Source organism: Protobothrops mucrosquamatus, unplaced genomic scaffold (genome assembly GCF_001527695.2).
Source record: "Protobothrops mucrosquamatus isolate PMUCROS unplaced genomic scaffold, P.Mucros_1.0 scaffold_212, whole genome shotgun sequence".
Lineage (NCBI taxonomy): Eukaryota > Metazoa > Chordata > Lepidosauria > Squamata > Viperidae > Protobothrops > Protobothrops mucrosquamatus.
In genome coordinates this window covers 240,828-262,559 of record NW_015386288.1, presented here as the reverse complement: position 1 = coordinate 262,559, position 21,732 = coordinate 240,828, and the positions used below count along the sequence as shown (strand labels likewise).

Below are 21,732 nucleotides of genomic sequence, written 5' to 3'. Positions count from 1 at the left end.
ACAAAATATTCCACAGCATCAGGAAATGCTCAGGTATCCCCATCTACCAGTATATGCAATAATGCTGGATATTATTTAAGCATGAAATGAACATTCACAGACACCAGGCTAAAAACTGGGAGACCGTGAATACCAGCCCAACCTTAGCTGGCTAACCTTGGACCAGTCAATCTTTCTCAGCCCTAGGAAGAAGATAAGAGCAAGCCACTTTTAGAAAATGGTGCCAAAAAACCCACAATGGCTGGTCCATACAGTTATATCACGGGTCATACAGGAGCCATTGTGGCGCAGTGGTTAGAATGCAGTACTGCAGGCTAATTCAGCTCACTGCTAGGAATTTGAACCTCACCAGCTCAAGGTTGACTCAGCCGTCCATCCTTCCGAGGTCTGTAAAATGAAGACCCAGGACCCAGATTACTGGGGGCAATATGCTGACTCTGAAATCACTTAAGAGAGGGCTGTAAGGCACCACGAAGCGGTATATAGGTTTAAGTGCTATTGCTATCAAGAATCCAGATTGATTTGAAAGTACCAAGAAACAACATTTTTTAAAAAACGACAAGGGCAAACAACCTCCATCAGAATGTCCGGAATGCTATAGGGCAGTGGTTCTCAACCTTTTTAATGCCGCGACCCCCAACCAGTCGTAAGTCGAGGACTAAACCGGTCATAAGTTGAGGACTAAACCGGTCATAAGTCGAGGACTACCCAACCGGTCGTAAGTTGAGGACTTTCCCTGCCCGGGAGTGCCGTGCATGCGTGGTTCCGCCCCCTGTGCCGGCCAAGGTGTAGCTGGCAAGCGGCAGAGACGGAGCAGGCCGACCACCAGCTGGCCCAGCCCAAGGGAGGTAAGGCACCCGCCGGAAAAGGGGAAAAAATGGTGGACAGCCTTGCTTGGCGACCCCCGTGAAATGGTCGATCGACCCCAAATGGGGTCGCGACCCATAGGTTGAGAACCGCTGCTATAGGGCAAGGGTCTTCAAACTTGGCCCTTTTATGACTTGTGGATTTCAACTCCCAGAATTCGTCAGGCAGCATGCCTGGCTGGGGAATTCTGGGAGTTGAGTTCCACAAATCATAAAAAGGGCCAAGTTTGAAGACTCCTGCTGTAGGGCTTCATTCATACAGACAGTAGGAGTTGAATTCAAACTTGAAGATATGTTTGGCTTTTTACCAATACATGTTTAGCGGTTTTCTAATGGACCAAAAGCAACCACGTTAGATATAATCCTAAGTGCAAAGTCACACAAGTGTGCTGTTCCGCTCCCATACTCTGACATTACACCAGAGGCGGTCAAATGAACTTGAGGAGGTGCAGAGTTCTATGTGCAAAAAGGATATTAGACCAAGTAAATCTGATCTTTTGCAAAGAGAATTTAGCCTTCAGCCAATAAACCAGCTTTTATGCAATAACAATAGGACCTCCCAGTGGCAGGAAATAAAGATAACTATTGCCTGTTCCTGGTTATAAGGATAGTCAGGCATATTCCTAGTTATGGCCTGTTTATGTCACTGATCTTCAGCAAACTGCCAGGTGCGTAAAGGAGATTTTGCCTATGTAGAGATGTTATGGGAGAACAATGTTCCTGGAAATCATACAATGCAAGGATTAAATAGGGTCTTGAGAATTATCTAGTGTAGCCTGCCCAGTACTCTACAGAGACCTAACCAATATCTTGGGTTTTTTGCATTTTTAAAAGTAGACATGCTATTTTAAATTATCTAAAGGAGAAAAGCGGGTGATAACTTCGACAATAAATAAAGTGGAAATTGTGCAATATTTGCCCAGGAAAAATGTACTCTATCCTTAAATGTGTAATCTGATATTGGAGAAAAAAGCAATCCTCTACAGAAGGTGCATTTTGGAAAAAGTGTTGTTACTAAATCACTGAAAGGAAAAAATAATAATGTGGAAAGAGCCCGTTATCTACTGGCCCTTATTTACTATGGATAAGAAAAGTCAGTACAGGTAGTTCTTAACTTAGGACCATAGTTGAACTCAATTTCTGTTGCTAAGTGAGACAGTTAAGTGAGTTTTGCCCCATATTACAACCTTTCTTGCCGTTGTTGTTAAGTGAATCACTGCAGTTGTTAAGTTAGTAACACTGTTGTTAAGAAAATCTGGCTTCCCCATTGACTGCTTGTCAGAAGATCACAAAATGTGATCACATGACCCCAGGACACTGCAACCATCATAAACATGAACATGCCAAGCATCTGAATTTTGACCACATGACCCCAGGGATGCTGCAAGGGTCCTAAATATGAACAATGGTCATAAGTCACTTTTTGCAGTGCTGTTGTAACTTCGAAAGGTCACCAAATGAATGGTTGCAAATCAAGGATTGTTTGTACAGTACTCGAGTTACTACCTAGAGAAAACGAGGTGCAATATATAATTCTAATAAAGATACACTCACTAGGTAGTATTTCTGCAACTTGCAGGAATTATATTAGAAGCAGTGACAAGCATCAGCGTTATTATTCCAGATCTCGGTTTTCTGATGTGTTAGCATTTAGTATAGCTGCACATGCTCATAAACCCGTGGTGGCGAATCTATGGCACGCATGCCACAGGTGGCACCCAGAGCCCTATGGGCACGTGCGCCCTCACCCCAGTCCTAGGCCTTCAGCTGGGTTTTATAAAACCTTTTCAATTTAGACTTCCACCGCCATGTGCAAAAAAAAAAAAAAGGTTCAAACAATCAATCAATTTCAACTTCTCATGGGAAAAAAAAAGATCTTGCAAAGTTGGAATTGATTGATTGAACTTTTTAGTCCTACCCAGTCTGCCGTTACCACCGCAGCCATGCCCACCCAATGGGCCACACCCACCCAACTGGCCACACCCACCCAGCACCCGATGATACATAAGTGGGTTTTGGGTTGCAGTTGGGCACTCTAAAAGGTTCGCCATCACTGTCATAAACTATATCCAAAAATACCTTTTTCTACTCCAATTTAATTTACGCCAAAAATGGCACTAATCCTTAACGTAAAATTTGTTATCTGCAGACCAAGAGATTCTATTTCCCATGCTCGACTGAATTCAGCGGATCTTAAAGAGATTACATTATAAAACTGTATTTATATTGTAAACTTAATTTACTACTGCAGCAACCATTCCGGCTGAAACCGAAATCAGCACAGAAATTAAAACGGAAACATCCCGCCTCCGAAGTACTTTTTAAGAACTGGCGGTCGAGACACCATTGGACGAAGTAGGCGTGACGTATCCGATTTCTGCCGCTCGCCCGGGACGCCACCTGTTGGTGACCGAGCGTCAACGCTACTGACCGAGACTTTTAATGGGCAGATGGGACTGAAAAACTGCGGGAGTCTGGAAGAAAGTTGTCTGCGCGATTTTGCGGCGCTCGATTTTCAGAGTTACCTTTCCTTGTGAGTTGCACCTCCTACTGTGACTTCGTGAGGTTCCGTATCTTACTCATCCCAGCCACAAATAGTGGGGATGGGGGCGGCGGCGGCACCCTTCCGATCTCATGTGCTTTCCATGCCCTGCTGCGGGCTCGAATTTCTAAAAGATCCCCTGGCGCTTCCACCCGATCCGGTGCACTCGGTGGCTGAATCCTTCCTCCAGATTCAAGGGAAGCGCCACATTCCCCTTCTTCTACACCGGGTGCTGGCGATAGGCGAGGATAAAAGCAGATCGCAGCTCCGGAGGCTTTAGGCGCAGGTCTGCAACGGGTCAGGGTCCGAGCCAGTTTGGAGTGATTGACGTGCAAACGGCGGCATGCAGGATTAGGGGGGTGATCTGCATAGCTTGTTAGAGTATGTGTGGCTTTACATAAAACAGCAACCAAAAAAGGACAGTTGCTTGCCGTGACATTGGAAACTTTAAAGCAGATTTTTAAAAAAACAACAACTTGGCCTCTAAGATGGGTAGACTTCAACGTCCAGTATTCACACATCTTAAAAATGGCAAGGTTTGAGAAACGCTGCTTCCAACTATCTGTCTATGGAAATTCTCAGCCATCCAGGATCCTGGTTATCCCGAAGGTGCTTTTTTCCAAAAGGCTACTGGATTTTCTTGGTTTTCTTTTCCTTTGAAAACGTTCTGCTTCTCATCCAAGAAGCTTCAAAGTGGGGGGGGGGGGAGAGAGATGTCTAGTTGCTTTTTGGGAAAAGCACATTTGAAGACGCTGCTTTTAACGTTCCCCAGACCTCGCAATATTTTTCTAGACGCCAACGAGTCTGGTTGCCTCGGCAGTTGCAAATTATCCTCCCCTGGGAGCTTCCGCCTGCTCCGGGGAAGCGACCCCGCCGAAGAACGGATGAGCGATCCGGGGTACGTCCAGCAGAGGCCTTGTCCCCCAGCATTCAGAAAATGGACACAGCGGTTCTAGGAAATACAGTCGCTAACACGCAAGTTCAGGGATAGTGTATATTTTCAGGATTAACGGGAAAGTGCCTGTTCTTGGAGGAAGTGTGTGGCAAATAAATGTGTGGATTATGCGGTTTGCTTCCCCCCCCCCCCCATTTACTCAGATCTAACCTATTGTGTTCACTGGGAATTATTTGCCAGGTTTATAGCAGGATTCGCATGGTGCACCTAAGGCCAGTTTGTTAAACAAACCCATTCTTTCTGTTCATTCAACATGCTAAGCCAAAACCAAACCGTCTTCTTGTGTGACCTGTGAATCCAGTCAGTGAAACTCCTAAATGGATCTACAGCTTCACCGTTCGGTGCACTTTTTAATATTAAACCCTACTGTGTTAAATGGGATTTACTTGTACGTAGGAATTCTGCCAGCGCTGTAATATTAAACATGCTTGCATGGTATTGGAATTTACTTTCAACTAAATAATTATAGAAACATAATATAAAATCAACAGAAAAGAGTGAATGGGTGAATTAGAAGATTTGGTGTATATTTCAGGTCTAAATTTAAATACATACATGACATGAAGTGATTCAAATTTTGTAGACTTCTATTTATTCTTTCATTTAATTTCAGACTTGGTTCTGCATAAGGTGAGGTTGCGATTACCTTGCTTGGTTTTCAACTAGTATTTCCATTTTAGTAATAAAGAGTGCCCTTTTTTCTCTTTGCAGGTCTGCAAAATGGCAGAAAGACCAATGTGGGAGCAAATTGGAACAAGCTTTGTACAGCTGTATTATCAACAGTTTGATACCAGTAGGGAACAATTAGGTGCCCTTTATGTATGTATCAACACATCTTTGCTCAAACAGTGATTATCCAATTGATGCAGTGAATGGATTATTGGCTTGAGAGCTCTGTTGTTTCTACTAAAACAGCAAAAGTTGTAGTTGAAAGGCATTAACTGAGCAATTTCAAGCAAGGCTGGTGGAAAACAATTACAGGTGGTCCTTGACTTATAACTGATTCTCAGCAAGTGTTTGGAATTACAATACATAACCTCCTCCAAAGGTATTGCATCCAGTTCAGAAATTCTGAAGCCCAGCGTCTTCCCCCCCCTTTCAGTCACATGACAATGTTTTAGGCATTTGGCAAGTTTTCCACATTTATAGCCATTTGCAACATCCTGTAGTCAGGTGACCACAATTTACAATGGTTTTGCCGAAAACTAGTGTTTACTTCCTCTTTTTTTGGCAAACGTGCCCTATAGCAAACAATAGTTGCTTAATAATTAACCACAGAAAAGGTTGTATAATTGGTTGATCACATGAATATCTTGCTTCATGACCACCAAGAGGTATGACCATAATAGGCAGACTCTATTACGGTCATAAGTTGAGGACTGTCTGTAGCTACTTCACTTTTGCTTCATGCTGGCCAGAGTAGAAGTTTGGCAGCTTGTTCTCAATAGGCAGTTTGGCCTTTGTATTTATAAGTCACGGTTTTGGGTTGGCATGGCTGGTGAGCTCTTACTAGGTGTTCTGGGAGATTGGGCTAGTTTGGATTGAAATCCAACTCCTTTTTATTCATATCCCTTTTATGGCTTTCGGTCTATGTCCATTATAATTTAGCATCCCTTTTGCTGCTACACTATCTTTGCTCCCATTAACACTGTGAGTGTGCACAGATGGACATTAAGCTAGAAACCAAAATGGACAATATTTTTATTTTCTGGAGAGTGACGTATAGGCTAAACTTTTAAGAAATTCCTGTCAAGTGATGAATAGAGAAATTGAAGATGCCAGTGGCAAAACATTGATATTGGTACATATTTTTCGCTTTTCTTTTTTGGTAGCTCCTTTCTCTCTCTCCAGCTCCTTCTTTTCTTTCCTTCTCTGGCAGGTTCTGATAAGAATCATTTCTATCTATCATTCCGAGTTCCAATATATAGAAAATATTGCAAAAGGCTTGGGAGGGTGGGTGGATAGTTCATTGAGAATTTCTTGCCTGAGGCTAGATCTGTGATTATTTATTTGTATATTGTCTTTTCTTTGATAATTTCAATATGTATGTTACTGAAACATGTCCCTGTTCCACAGACAGATGCTTCTTGTTTGTCTTGGGAAGGTCAGCAGTTCCAAGGAAAAGCTTCAATTATGGAAAAACTGATGGTATGTTATTTATCAGGCTATAATACATAATTGATTAATGTTATCTGAAACATTTCATGCAGTGACTTTAAATAATTACTTGGAAAACGCTTCTTAATGGGAAGGCCAGATAAGAGTCCTCATGGAATCCCTCAATGGATTTCTATGGATATGTGGTATCTTCTGAGGTCTTAATGGGTTGTTGTTTTTTATAACAGACGCTTCCTTTCCAAAAAATTCAACATAGTATAACATCCCAGGATCATCAGCCAGCTCCTGATAATTGTATCCTTAGTATGGTTGTTGGTCAATTGAAGGTGAGATTTGTTATTGTTTTATCTTTGGTTAAAATCTGTTCAAAGCTTCCAAGATTTAACATTAAAGCCGGAATATTAAGGCATCCAGAGTGTGTTTAATTGTTTTACAGTATTTTTCTCGAAGTATGTTAGTTGCAATATAATGCATAAAATAGCTCTATCAAAATAGGACATCAGACCCAGAACAATCTTATCAAAAGCATTAAATCTTTTTGATGTATTTCTGTTGAAACCGGTGAGCCTCAAAAATGCATGCATTTGCTTGCTTTTTTCTATAATTAAATTATTGTGGAATTTATGTCTTATTTATGAATTTATTAAGCTTGTATTCTCTCATGGTAGGTGGACAATGATCCAGTAATGGGATTCCATCAGATGTTTGTTCTCAAAAACATGAATGACAAGTGGGTTTGTTGTAATGACATATTTAGGTTGGCTCTTTATAATTTTGCCTGAAATTTCTGCTCTTGGTTTATACTTACAAATATATAAAGGTTGGTTTTAAATGTGTTTGAGTTATTTTCTTTCTGTAACTGCAACTGAAAAGCATTTATCTCCTGTTAATTGAAATATTTAAAATAGTTGCAGTATTAGACATCCTTTAATGTAAAACATTTAATATTTTATAAGAAAATAGTTTGTCCATTTTAACTATATGAAGCTTGTGGAGATACACAGTGTATATTTCCTATACAAACAATAGTTTGGCAATAAAATAATTTGCATGCGGTTTTAGTGAACCAAAAAGATTGCTATGTCTGTATACCTTTTTTTCCCATGATTCAAATTTAATAATATTTTCATATTATTTCTTAATAATGTGATGTTTATTCAGAAAACTAATCACCATTTGTTGCAAATGTTCTTTAGCCATGTACATACATATGTTAATTCATGTAAGGGTGTCAATGATGCAACAGGGCAAACCACTGAAAACTGAAGCTGATTAAACTGATGTTATAAATCACCATATGAAAAAGAAATATGATCAATGGGTCTGCCTTCTATATTACAAGATTCAACTCAAGTGCCAACATGAAAACTTCCCATCCAGAATATTAATCTAGTTTAAACAAAACGGGGTCATGTAGTTAGTTTTTCAAAATGGTAGCAAAGAAGTGGTATAACTTCTGCTACATCCATCCTCTTTCAGTCTGTATCTTTGTAATACCTTGTGTTTGAACAAAAATCCCTTCAATATATAGCATGTAGCAAACAAAAAACCCATAAATTTATACCATTCTATTTTCATCTTATTAAAAAAATGTTGAATGCAGTTTCTAAAGTAAGATGCCTTCTCTTAGGAAATAAAATAGATCATAAAAATATAAACATGCAGTTTTCAATTTGTAGTGATTCTGTTGCATAATGTACCTTGTTTTCTTAGCAGTGAGTAGTTTCTTACTCAGATTTAGTTTCCTTTGAAGGGAGATTGCTGAAGACGAACTGGAATTTTGTACTATTTAGATTTATTAAAAGAGGTTCAGTGTTTACCACCTAAATATTGCAACTGAGCTCCAATCCATGTCTCTGAAATTGGATTTAAAAGGAACCACTTTGCATCCCAAAATGCTTTCAGAGGTTAAAACACAGTCTTCTGCTTCATTGCAATCTATAACTCAGACATTGCATTATTTACCCTTTGCTTGGAAAAAGGGGAAAGGTGGGTTTTTAAATATTATTTATAAGGACTGTTGACTTGAAGGCATCAAAATAAATATTTTTTCTTCATTTACCATGAAATGTTTTTTTTCATAAATGATGTGAGTCCTGATGTTAGGCCACTTATTTCTTGCTAACACATGATTTCAAGGAAAAATACACTTTCGAAGAAAAAGATATGTAATTTTCCTTGATTTCTATTATATAATCAGGCAATGAGGTAGGGCAATTCCAAAATTATTCTGCAAGATGAAAACTTGAGAGCTTTTGATAGTATTGGATGGAAGAATAAATGCCATACTTGAGGGAAACGTACATCTAATAAGTATAGGGACATACATAAAATGCTTCATGGTTTGAGAATAGAGCACTGTTAATTTCAGTAGATGTTTCTCTTGCCCCTTAGATATATGCTGGTCAGCCCCACATTTAGCATATGAATGTATTTATATATCTGCTATAGAAAAAGTATATGCAAGTGGGATGCTGATTGCCCCATATCTTCTATCTTGTAATATTGCTCCAAATTTAGAGCCAGTTTTAGACTGGCAAAATTCATGGACTGGAAGAAAGGTGAGCGCCCCCTCCCCAATTGTGAATGATGCATTGTGTTAGATTCTAACAGTTAGAAGATTACAACTTGAATATTTGATTTTCCAATGGACTGTTCTCCCAAGAGAATTTTCTCACCTGTGCTATTTGTTGATTCTCCATATAGGAATATCAGATACTTACATATCTCAAAAACAAGGTAAACTGAAGCTATAGCAGGGGTGTCAAACTTGCAACGTCACATGACATATCACAACGTACTGCGACTTTTTTGCCATTGCTGGCAATGGGTGGGCACGGTTTCGCTATGATGCATCTGGCCCGCAGGCCGGCAGTTTAACACCCCTGAGCTATAGGTTGTTCTCCTTTGAATGAATTCAGCACATCATCCCTGATTAGTGGGACTTCAGTATAGAGATGTCCGCAAAGAAAAAAAAATTGAATGTTTTGGTTTAATAGTGAAAAATCTTGCTAGGGATTAGCTGACCAAAAGAACCGCAATTTAAAAAGGCATAAGAACTTACTCCAAAAAACCTATATACTTTGGTTTGAAACTTGTCAAACTTTTTTTCAAAAGCCAAACTATTTGAACCACTGTAACTTAATCTATCACATCAGTCAACTCTTCCTATTTCTGTCATCTACTTAACTGTAACTGAAGGAGATATTAATTATGTGCTTTGACTCTCTTCTTTGAACTCTGTCCCCTAATGCTGGCCTCCATGGTCATATAACATTTATGGGAAAAGATTGTGCCTGTGTTGGAAAGTAATTATTAGAAAGCTAAACTAATGCCATTTTAGAAGGGAAGTTAGTATTTTCCCATTATAAAGGAACAAGAAGGTCATGTAGACAAAAAAAATGAGAAGAAACCATTATGCTTAAATAGGAAAGTGAGGAATTGGGCTATACCTTACTGTATTAGGAAAGTTAATCTTGACCGTTTTAGAAGTAGGCATGTGTAAAATAGTTGTTTATTTTAAAAAAGGTAAAGGTTTCCCCTGTTTAGTTGTGTCTGATTATAGGGGGCAGTGCTCATGTGTTGTCCAAAGACAGTTCCACGGTCATGTGGTCACCATGACTATACATTGAGGTACATGGAACGCTGTCACCTTCCCACTAAAGTGGTACCTATTTACCTACTCACATTTGCATTTTTTTCAAACTGCTAGGTGGACAGGAGCTTGGGCAAGCAACGGGAGCTCACCCTGTCACACGGGGCTCAAACCTGGATTGTCATCGTTCCAGCTGACAAGCTCAATATTTTTAACTATTATGATTTATAACTGATCATAAATGAATGTTGTACCCCTTGCACAGGGCTGGCCAACAATTTTGCAAGCCAGCCAGATGTTCTTGTTAGCCAAAGGCTACCCAAGGACTCATCTGATTGTTGTCTCTCAGCAATGGGGACTTTTTACCCCTTGAGTGCCTGCTTATTGGATTTTTGGGTGAGTCTAGGCTGTAAAGCGAGGGTGTCAAACTGCCAGTCCGCGGGCCGGATGTGTCATGCTGAAACTGTGCCCACCCCATTGCCGGCAATGGAAAAAAAAGTCACGATATGTTGCGACACGTCACGTGATGTTGCGAGTTTGACACCCCTGCTGTAAAGAGATTGAAGTTTGACCCACAGTGCTTCAGATCTCAAATGATCCTTACTCGTAAAGTTGTTAGAAATGAGTGTGGTACAGATAGGCCTCGATTTACAACTGTAATGTAGCCTGCCCGTTACAGTCACAAGTCATGACGGTTCTTAAGCAAGGCATCCATGTGATTGCCTCACCTAATGACCATTATCCTCCCTCTCTCAGGTGTGGTTGCTAAGTGACAATGTGGGTTGTTAAATGGACAGAGGGAAAGAGCTGCCTGCTGAAAAAAGGCAGGCCGTTTCTCTGTGCACAGAAGGGGATTCCTGCATTAGGCCTCAGAAACGAAGCTTGGATCCTGAAGTTCCAAGCTTCCTTTCACCTGCCCAGCATGCTTCTTCCCCTGTCCCCTGAGCACTAATCTTTCCAGCCCTTAAAAACACTGCAATCACCATTTTTGTTATCTAGAAAGCCAGCAAATGCAGTCTTTCTGTAGCAGGAGTCAGTCTTTCGGTCCACCTTTCAAAATGAGCCTGTTTGCTGGCTTGCAGCAAATGTCATTTTTCTGTAGTAGGAGAAAGGCTCCCTCCCCCCTTTCAGATTTTTACGTGTGCACCTCACCCCACCTTGTGCAACTAGATGGTGGGACAGTAGGCGAGGTCTTAACTAGAGCTTATTTTGGAGTAGGGGTTATATTAGGCGCACACGTAAAAATCAAACTAGGGCTTATTTTCAGGATAGGGCCTATTTTCGGGAAAACATGGTAAAACATATAAAGAACGGTTGCTGGAATTGGGTATGTCTAGTTTAATGAATAAAAGGATTAGGAGTGACATAATAGCAGTGTTCCAATATCTCTGGGGTTGCCACAAAGATGGGGGAGTCAAGTTATTCTCCAAAGCACCTAAGGGCAGGACAAGAAGCAATGGATGGAAACAAATCAAGGAGAGAAGCAACCTAGAACTAAGGAGAAATTCCCTGACAGAACAATTAATAAGTGGAGCAACTTGCCTCCAGAAGTTGTGAATGCTCCAACACTGGAAGTTTTTAAGAAGAGATTGGACAACCATTTGTCTGAAAATGGTATAGGGCAGGGGTCAGCAACCCACGGCTCTGGAGCTTCATGAAGCTCTTTCATCCCTCTGCTGCGGCTCCCTGTCCTCTGCCGTCGTGTGCAGTCCCACAAACAAAAGAAGTTTGTGGGACTAAAAAAAAAATTTCAATCAATCAATTCTAACTTCTCACGGAAAAAAAAGATCTTGCAAAGTTGGAATTGATTGATTGATTTTTTTAGTCCCACAAACTTCTTTTGTTTGTGGGACTGCACACGGCAGTGGAGGAAGTGACGGAGGACCGCGTCGGAGCTGGAAAGAAGGTGCCGCGTGGGTCTGATCGGGGGTGGGACGGGGGGGTTTCTGCCAAGCATCTTGTACAGAGCCGGGGAAACAGGCCAGGTGGGGGGAGCTGCCAATGCCGCTGCCATGAGGCTTGGCAGATCCCCCCAAGCGGCCATGATCCCCCCTCCCCAGCCAGCCAGCCACCATCGCCCGACCTACTCCTTGCCTAGCTGGCCGGGTGGCACAAAGCCTCACCGCTCTTCTCCTCCTCCTTGTCCTCCCCACTCAAGCGGCCACCAGTGGCTTGGGTGCCTTGGATGGAGCCAAGTTGAATAAAACGGAGGTGCAGCAGTGGGATTGCTCTCAAACAATAAGAGCCGATGAGCTGCTCACTTGTGTACGCCCACCTTATTGAGAGCAATCCCACTGCTGCGTCTCCACTTTCTTCAACTCGGATGGAGCCGAGGAGCCACTGGTGACCTCTTGAGTGGGGAGGACGAGCTTTGCTACTGCTGCTGGGCTACGCTTGGGCTATACCCTGCCACTGCCTCCCAAACTCCACCTTCGCCATTGGGGGAAGCAGCAACGGCAGTGGAGCGCTCCATTGGGTGGGGGGAAGCAGTAGCTGCAGGGCGTTCCATGTGTGGGGGGAAGCAGCAGGGTTTTGTGGCTCGCGGTGTTTTCGTGGGAAAGGGGTCCAAATGGCTCTTTGAGTGTTTAAGGTTCCCGATCCCTGGTATAGGGTTCCCTGCCTGAGCAGGGGGTTGGACTAGAAGACTTCCAAGATTCCTTCCAACCATTATTCTGTTCTATTCTTATATGAAAGAAGTCATCCTGGTTCTGATTCTGGCAACTTCCTTTACGATTTTTGAAGATTTTCCCATTTTCTCTCTATTTTACCCTGTTGAATGATGTATTCTTAAAAACAAAATAAAATGCAACAGGCTGAAAAAATTGCTTATGGGGTAAACAGGGAAAGCTATACTTGCAAGTCTTATTTAAGGCACTGAAGGAAATTAAGTGTCTATGAAGATTCTCAGTCATCCAAGTTGTGATTGTCCCAAAGGTGCTTTTTCAAAAGACTTTCTTTAGAAATCAAATTGCCTTTTGAAAAAGCACTTTTGGAAGGAAATTAACATATCTACACATAAGATGCCATTCATGTACTCTGGAATACAAAATTACAAAATAGATATAAGTACTATTGTAAACAATAATCTTGGATTGTAGATTTCTTCCTGTGGATAAAATATCTCTTTACTAAGATATTCATGGAAAAGAAAAGGCAATCAACATTAACTTTATAGAATATTTAAGATATTCCTTGCTGAATAAGACTTCATAGAAAATAAGTTTCTTGTACCAAGCTTAGACATTAAAGGAAGATGTATCCAGTATCTTAAAATCAACAATGAGTTTATGAAATTGTTTAGTTTGGGAGAGCAAGTATCTCTCACAAAACACAAGAAACAGTAAGTGCTTTTGTTTAAAAAAATTGTTTGCACAACAATATGCTTTCCTCATTTTGGTTAATTTAAATTATTTTTTTTAAAGAGCCCAGACAAGAAGCACTTACAAGATTTCTTTTCTCTCACCTTTAGAGTCCAGAAAACCAGAATGATCTTTTCTGAGATATTTGCCAGGTCTCCATTGCTTCTGCAGGCTAAGGTGCCACTTATTTGACTGTTGCCTAATCTGTAGTTCTTCCTTCTATCTCCCAGATCATTCCCACATACCATTAGAGTTACAAATATTCTTTTCTATTGAAACCCTTTGTCAGTTCTTGGCATGCTCTTTGTCCCATTACTTTGCTTATCTACTGTATATTGAGAACCCTCTATGTTCAGGACCTAGCACAACACTGAAGGAAATAAAAATTAAGTAACCTTAGGGCTAAGTTGGGGAGACATTGCCCGGTTAAGGACTATGTATGCAGGAATTAAGAGTTGACACTGACCTAATGAGACATTATCAAATCAAATCAATCAAAATATTAGTAATACAGATCTCAGGACAATTCAGTTTTATGCACAGAATTAAATAAGGTGAGTATTGTAATATAAGCATTCCAGTACAATGAGATTCTGGCCAATAATTTGTGTTTAACAATGATATGTGTAGAATTAATAAATTCTTCCCCCCCTCTGCTGTCTTCCCAAATCTGCTCTGGAGAATTGGGAACTCTTCATATTTGGGGATTGGGATAGGGAAAAAAAAGAAGGGGAATGTTCAATTGTACAAAGAATTTGAGTTGTTTTGAGAATCATTTTTATATTTTTATTTATAATAAAACTTACAATCTATCTTTTCCAGAAGGTTCTCAAAATATTAAAACCACTTTTTTTTTCATTAAAAACACAGCTAAACTGGTCATTGATAGTAAAACAGCAGCAAAAAATATTAACTCAAATGCCCCATTGCCGTATGAGAAGCAATCTTAAAATAGTAGTATATTGACAAATTGAGAGACAGAGAAAATAAAAATGTCTTTCACGCCAGAAGAATAGTAAATTTGGCACGTAGATCAGACATACTATTAGGCATTCTGAGCTGATGGCGATCACTAAGAAGGCCTGTTTTGGGCAAGGACCTTTTTTTAATCTTATATGGGAAGGTACCTGGAGCAAGACCAGTAAAGATGAAGTATGGGTTGCGTTATATGGGAAGAGGTGCTTCTTTAGCTATTGGTGCCAAACTATGAAGAGTTTTATAACTAAAAGTAGCATCTTAAATTAAGATTGGAAACAAAGTAGAAGTTAGAGAAGATGGTGTAATATTGAAATAATATGATAATAACATCTAGGTACTGTTGTTGAAATATTAAGAAGTAACTGAAGTTTCTGGATTCCTTTCAAAGATGGCATATATAAGTTATTGCTTTAAGTAAGAAATTTCCAAGGCATGGAACCTTGAGGGAAGACTATCCAAGTAAAGCTGGCTCTATGGCCTAAGCTCATCCAAGCGGTTCATGCCACAGAGAACAATTAAGCTTCTAAAGACACAGATAGATCTAGGAGTACTTTCAAACTGCTAATACCTTCTTTTAGGGCAGGGGTAGGCAACCTTGGCTCTTTTATGACTCGTGGACTTCAACTCCCAGAATTCCTGAGCCAGCATGGCTCAGCTTGGAAACCTCTCCCTTTCCCCTCAGCATGGCTGGTTCAGGAATTCTGGGAGTTGAAGTTCACACGAGTCATAAAAGAGCCAAGGTTGCCTACCCCTGTTTTAGGGGAATAGCAGTCCAGACAAGAAAAACATGTGGTAATTCCATCAGTATTCTGATGATAATCCAGTATTTTATGTAGGAGGCAAAAACAAGACTGCAGAATAGATAAGTATGAAGAGTCTCTGAAGGATTATTTCAGAAAGATTATCTCAATATGAATTTAACAAATCTATCAAAATAAGAAAAACTGAAAAGTTGTACACTTGTTCTTGACCCATTTTTTCTTTTGACATCTTGGACAATGATAATGAAGCTAGCCAAGAAGTCTAAAAAATAAAATAAAAAAGGTAACAAAGTCTATACTAGCGGTGACTATGTAGCTTGATCCTAAGCTCCTTCAAAATTATTTTTCATTTTTGAATCATCTTCAGATGTCTACACTTTATTCAAAATTCCATCTCAGAATATGTTTGAAATATTTTCTTTAACGTATAGAACTGCACCTACATGGACAGCTATAAGTCTAAATCAGGGGTGTCAAACTCGCCATGTCACGTGACGTGTCGTGACATATCGCGACTTTCCCCATTGCCGGAGCTGGGGTGGGCGCAGTTTTGGCATGACGCAACCTGCGCAGGGCCGGCAGTTTGACACCCCTGGTCTAAATAAAATTAATTATAATCATGACCGTTTTTTTGTAAACTTGTTTTATATTACATTCGACAAGTAGAAACAACGGTTTGAGCTTAGATGGAAAATGGAATTTCATATTATGCAATTTGGATTTATTTTAATTAATTATTGATTGTTCTTTGGATAGACCTTAAAAAGTCCAAGAGCAAAATCATACAATTGCAATTTATTGAGCAGGTGATTTATTTACAACTGAGATTCTCCGTGCAAGTTATTTGTGATGGTATTCTCTGCTTTCATCATCCGTCATATGGCAGAAAGTAAAACTTGTCATCAATTTTTCAACATGATTCGAAATAATCTTAAGTAAATTTAAAATGGCGTTACAATGGTTTTAGCCTTCTTGCTCTTGGAGGGAAACTCAAAGGATTGCATACTCTGAATTGGGAAGAAGGGTCCAGTGGTTGTTTTTTTTTTTTTTTGTCATAAGGAAAACACAGCCTATTGACAAGGATGGATTTCATTGGTTGTTGGATATGAAGGGGGCTTTCAAGAATACACTGATGCAAATAAACCTTCCACAACATTCTGTTAACATGAACAAGAGCACTGCTGCAGGACCACGTGACAGAACCACATGGGGTGACGTCACGTGCCACACCCTCAGTGATGACGTCACAACCCAAAATCACGTTGTTCTTTTTCACTTTTTTTTGTTGAAAAAGTGCCAAAGTAAGAGAGGGAAAGTTGAGGTTGTAGGTAGGCAAGTGGGAGACACTCTGAAAGACTTCACCACGATCCCCCAAGGCTCCACTTTTAACACTAGCTTCCCTCCAGGGTTGATGCTGATGGAATTAACCAATGGGAGGTGTGGAACAAGCGTCTCCTTATTGGTCCACTGACTGATATGCAAATGAGGGAAACGTCACTTCCTGGGACAAATCGAGCGCCATTTTCCCTTTCTGGCTCTGGAAGGAGGGAGGAGCAGCCGGAGGTGGGTGGACGGGAGCGGGGGGTTTAGTGGTGGTGCGGGGAAGCTGAGTCCGATATTGCACGGCCGGCTGGGCGCTGCCAACTCAATGATGCTGCTCCGCCGTCGGTGCCCGTATTGTTGAGGTGCTGAGCGCGCGCTGCAGGTCGAGACGAGGAGGCGGAGCCAGGCGGGGCGGCTGCTGACTGAGGGTCCGAGTCACCGGTCCGCCCAGGCAGTAGCAGCTAAGCAGGAGGAGGAGGAGGAGGAAGAAGAGGAGCGGCGGCGGCGGCACCGGGCAAGGTTGCAACGCGTCCGCCCGCCTCAGGGAGTCACCATCGAGGAAGGAGCGGGCAGGCAGTAGGCGCCCCCTGCAGCCGGGACAGGTAAGTGCAACCTGCGCCGATAGTAGGCAGAAGGTGAGACTCCGCGTCCTCTCTCCATCCGAGGCGCGGAGCCTCGTCCCGCTTGGCGCCAAGGAAGCACCTCCTCGCGGTCTCTTCTTCGCGCACCTTCTCGAGGCTCGGCCGGCAGCCAGAGGCCATGCCCAGGCTTGCTTGCTTGCTGGCTGTCCTCCTGGGCGCACAGAAAGGCGGCGATGCAGGGCAAGGAGGCCCCGCTCCGCCAGGGATCTGCGCCCCGCTGCTGCTCGAGCCTCTGCTGCAAGTCGGAGTGAGTTCGACCCGAACTCGTGTCGCTCACGGGGCGCCAGAATCGGCCTGAAGCTTTTGGATTGCTTTTTTTTTTTCTTTCCCTTTTTTTCTTTTTTCCCCTCAGGCGTGGGAAGCCCGCTGCCAGTCTCGTTTTCTGTGTAACTTAAGGGATCTCGGGACGCCCGTCAACTCTCCTGACATTTGAAATGGAGCTCCCGGTTTGGGAAAAGAAAACTTCCTACTCTATTTCTACCTGTAAGAGGAAACTAGGAAGGAGCTTCAATGTTTTCGGTTCTAGGGATAGAATAAAATAACCTAAAATAACAGCATAGCTGTTCAAGGGCTGGTTACTTCTTCGTAATCTTTTATTGTCTACCAAAATTAGTTTAGGTTTGCTAATGTGTCCGTGCACATGCGTGTGTGTAAAACGATGTAAACGTGATAAAACGGGGACCTGCCTTGCATCTGACAGCTCTCGTCTTATACATGTCCATGCATGAATAGACAATCACATAGCTCTGTTTCAGGGTACATTTATGCAAAATTCTCCAAGTTTTGTGGTTCAGAACCGGCATTCTTCACAAATGAATTTGCGGCCGTCAAAACATAAATGTATTCTCCTGTTTTGTAAACTTGCAAAAATCTAGCTGACTTCCTAAACAAATAAGTCTCCCAAGCTGCATGGCCTCTGGTATGGGAGAAAAAAAAAACCACGATTGTGATGACCGGGGAGATAAGTGTTGTAGTCTCACATATTTGGAGAGCAGCTCACTGGGGGAAATTCTAAGTGACATTTAAGCCATTCGGACGATTTCAACACATCAGGTTAATAAAGTGTGATGTCAGAGTAGATCAAGAATGTTGATCATAAAAGATTTCAAGATGTTCAAGAAAAGCCAGACAAACAGAAGGGCAAAGGAGGAAAAAAGTTAGGTGGGAGCTGTTCCCAGGTTACCATATATGAAAAGTGGTTCTGAAAGAAAGGCTTAATCTAGGGGTAAGTGACTGTTAGAAACATTGTAATGTTGTCCTTGTACATAAAATTAGGGTTTTAGCTCGCTTGGATTTAATTCAAACATCATAAGATCTTAAGTTCAGAAATGGGAAAATTGGATCCTTATTCCTATCTCTTAGTAGTTCCAAAATGAGGAAATTTTGAGCAGGGATATATGACAATGATTAGGGCAGGAAGGCCTTAGGACAGTGTTTCTCAACCTTGACAATTTTAAGGCATGTGGACTTCAACTCCCAGAATTCCACAGCCAGCAATGCAATCCACATGCCTTAAAATTGTCAAGGTTGAGAAACACTGCCTTAGGAGTTGAAGAAGCTTAAGAACCTCCTATAGAATGGCAATAGCAATAGCACTTAGACTTATATATTGCTTCACAGTGCTTTATGGCTCTGTCTGAGCAGTTTACAGAGTCAGCATATTGCCCCAACAATCTGGGTCCTCATTTTACTGACCTTGGAAGGATGGAAGGCTGAGTCAACCTTGAGTGGGTGAGAACTGAACTGCTGAAGCTGCAGTTAGCAGAAGTAGCCTGCAGTACTGCATTCTAACCACTGAGCCACCACGGCAAAGAGTTATTAGGAATGATACACCAAAGATAATGACTTAGGACAGTGGTTCTCAACCTTTTTAATGCCACGACCCCAACCGGTCGTAAGTCGAGGACTAAACCGGTCGTAAGTCGAGGACTACCCAACCGGTCGTAAGTCAAGGACTTTCCCTGCCCGAGAGCGCCATGCATGCGTGGTTCTGCCCCCTGCGCCGGCCGAGGCGTAGCTGGCAAGCGGCAGAGACGGAGCAGGCCAACCACCAGCTGGCCCAGCCCAAGGGAGGTAAGGCACCCGCCGGAAAAGGGGGGAAAAAATGGCGGACAGCCTTGCTTGGCGACCCCCATGAAATGGTCGATCGACCCCAAATGGGGTCCCGACCCACAGGTTGAGAACCACTGACTTAGGATATGTGATAGATTTATAAGCTATCCTAAGCTGTAAATCTTTGGTTTACAGTTTACAGAGTTATAGATGTGTTTGTGTTTCTGTCCAGAGTTGTTCTTTTAATTAATGACCTTCAATTTTGAGGAAAAGAATTGTGCAGGATGGTATTGTAAGAGGGGTTTGAAATTGACCTCTTTAGCTCTTTCAGCTGAAGGACTAAGCAACTCAAAATGGCTTATATCCTCGGTTTTTGGAACTGTAGCTAAAACAAGATATGAGGTTCTCTCTGAACCTGTTTTCTTTGTGTAGTTAACAATAATTGAAATTTTTTATTCTTTTAGTATTTCACTTAGATCTTTACCAATGCCATAAATTAGGCACTGTGGCTAGAGGCAGCCTATAGCCCTAGTGGAGGAAGTCTTGGCAAGTTAAGAATGGCATAGAAAACATGGAGTCAATTCATGCCCAAAGGATTGTCTAGGGATGGGCCCTGCCTGCCCTTTTCTTAAACATGCATTTTAGGCCTTGCACAACATTTTAATGATAAATGGCAGAATTGAATTTTGACAAATACACCACCATCTTTATCCCAGTAAGGCATTCTTATCACTGTTTACCAGTCTCTGACACCAAATGGGAAGGTTGTTTTTTTTTACCATTTGTTTATGCAGTTTTTCAGCTATGTAATGTTTGAGGAGTTTCTTGCATGCCCAGCCTATTTCAACTCATCCAATAGCATTTCAATAGGATTTATAGATCAGAGCTTTAATTTGGTCATTACTTTGTGGATTTATTGGAATATTTAGAGTCATTGCTATGTTGCAAGGTCCAGTTTTGGTTGAGCTTCAGTCTTCTGACAGATGGTTGCTCATTATCATCAAGCATCTTGTAGTACAATGCACAATACATTGTATACCTTTTATTTTCATTGTTGAAATGAAGATCAAATCCGTTAAAAAAGTCAAAAAATTCAATATGGTGTGGGAAGTCAGAGCCCCCCCCCAGAGAAGGAAATATTAAAAGGGGCAGAAAAATATATTTTTCCTCAAAGGGATTTTTTTAAAAGCAGAAACCAAATCTCTCTGGCCTCAAATCTCTGCCCCAAGCAAGAGCCAGCCCTATACGAATGCAAATGTAAAACCATCAGAAAGTTTGTCAAGACAAAGAGACTTAAAATCTGTATACCCCACCCAAACTCTAGGAGTCATTAGCCCCATCACCAGGGAAGCAGGATATGATAATAGGATTAAACCACAGATATCAAGGCCTAGAAAAACACTCAGAAATAGCCTCAAAGTTCATGCCACAGGAACAGGAAACTATTCCAAACAAGAGGCTAGAGGGGGTATAAAAACCTTCTACCCATGTGCTCAGCCTTTTCTTCCCTCTGCTCTTTCTTGCAAGAACCATCTTTCTGCCTCTTCAATAAACTAACCTTCCCAAAGCAGTCGCCATGTTGCTTATTTATCCCCGGCTTGGATGAACCAGGATGAAGACTTTACTTCTGACAATGGTTATACCTCCTTTTTCCATATGTCTGTAATTTTTAAATTACTGAGATGATTAAAGTATACAGGTAGTCCTCAACATACGACCACAATTGAGCCCAAAGTTTCTGTTGTTAAGTGAGACATTTATTAAGTGAATTTTGACCCATTTTACGACATTTCTTGCCACAGTTCTTAAGTGACTCATTACCATTGATAAATTAATAACCTGGTAGTTAAGTGAATCTGGCTTCCCTATTGACTTTGCTTAGAACGTTGCAAAAGATGATCACATGACTCCGGGACGCTTCTTCTTGTGCCATATCCGTTATCGGACGTTGGCGATCATGTTGGCGATCATGTTTTGATCAGCAGCCGCATGAAAAGGTGCTAAACGGTCATAAGTATGAACCAGTTGCCACGCATCTGAATTTTGATCACATAATCACGGGGATGCTGCAAAGATTGTGACTGAAAAACAGTCATAAGTCACTTTTTTCAGTGCTGTTGTAACTTTGAACTGTCACTAAATGAACTATTATAAGTCGAGGACTACCTGTACTGCAAAGATGACAAAATATCACAAGTATCCTCAAGTTGATCAGGTACAATAAATATGTCTTTGCCTGGGGCAACAGAAAACTTCAACAGAGATTCATAAAGCATGTTTACATCATAATGCATATAAGAGAATGGAACGGAGATACCAATTCTAGATACTGTCTGCAAGCTGTCCTCAATTCTTCCTGCTTATTTTTGCTACGTGCCTCTAGGGAAACAGATGGTTCACTGCAAATTTATAATGTGGTTCACTGTTGTTCCGTATATGTTTAAGTTCTTAATATCTATAAGCATCCTGAGTAATTAAAAATCATGGATAGACTCATCTTTGATACCTTTAAGGATGTACCAATTTTTACTAACCATAGTTA

The 21,732-nt window shown here is 41.3% G+C and overlaps 1 protein-coding gene across 1 annotated transcript; it reads left to right on the top strand.

The window, feature by feature from the left end:
- The first annotated feature begins 3,381 nt into the window (after nucleotides 1–3,381).
- LOC107297562 (nuclear transport factor 2-like) lies at nucleotides 3,382–7,328 on the top strand. The gene is made up of 5 exons (XM_015826925.1): nucleotides 3,382–3,399; nucleotides 5,075–5,182; nucleotides 6,440–6,511; nucleotides 6,709–6,807; nucleotides 7,150–7,328. Exons 2-5 carry the CDS (start codon nucleotides 5,084–5,086, stop codon nucleotides 7,261–7,263), a joined length of 384 nt encoding a protein of 127 aa, XP_015682411.1. The 5' UTR covers nucleotides 3,382–3,399; nucleotides 5,075–5,083; the 3' UTR covers nucleotides 7,264–7,328.
- The last annotated feature ends 14,404 nt before the right edge of the window (nucleotides 7,329–21,732 follow it).

What these genes read in the sequence shown, in the direction of transcription:
- LOC107297562 (XM_015826925.1), top strand. Translation starts at nt 5,084, where the DNA reads ATGGCAGAAAGACCAATGTGGGAGCAAATTGGAACAAGCTTTGTACAG. An exon ending in CAATTATGGAAAAACTGATG is followed by an intron (nt 6,512 to 6,708) that starts GTATGTTATTTA and finishes TTTTTATAACAG; the next exon opens with ACGCTTCCTTTCCAAAAAAT. An exon ending in TGGTTGTTGGTCAATTGAAG is followed by an intron (nt 6,808 to 7,149) that starts GTGAGATTTGTT and finishes CTCTCATGGTAG; the next exon opens with GTGGACAATGATCCAGTAAT.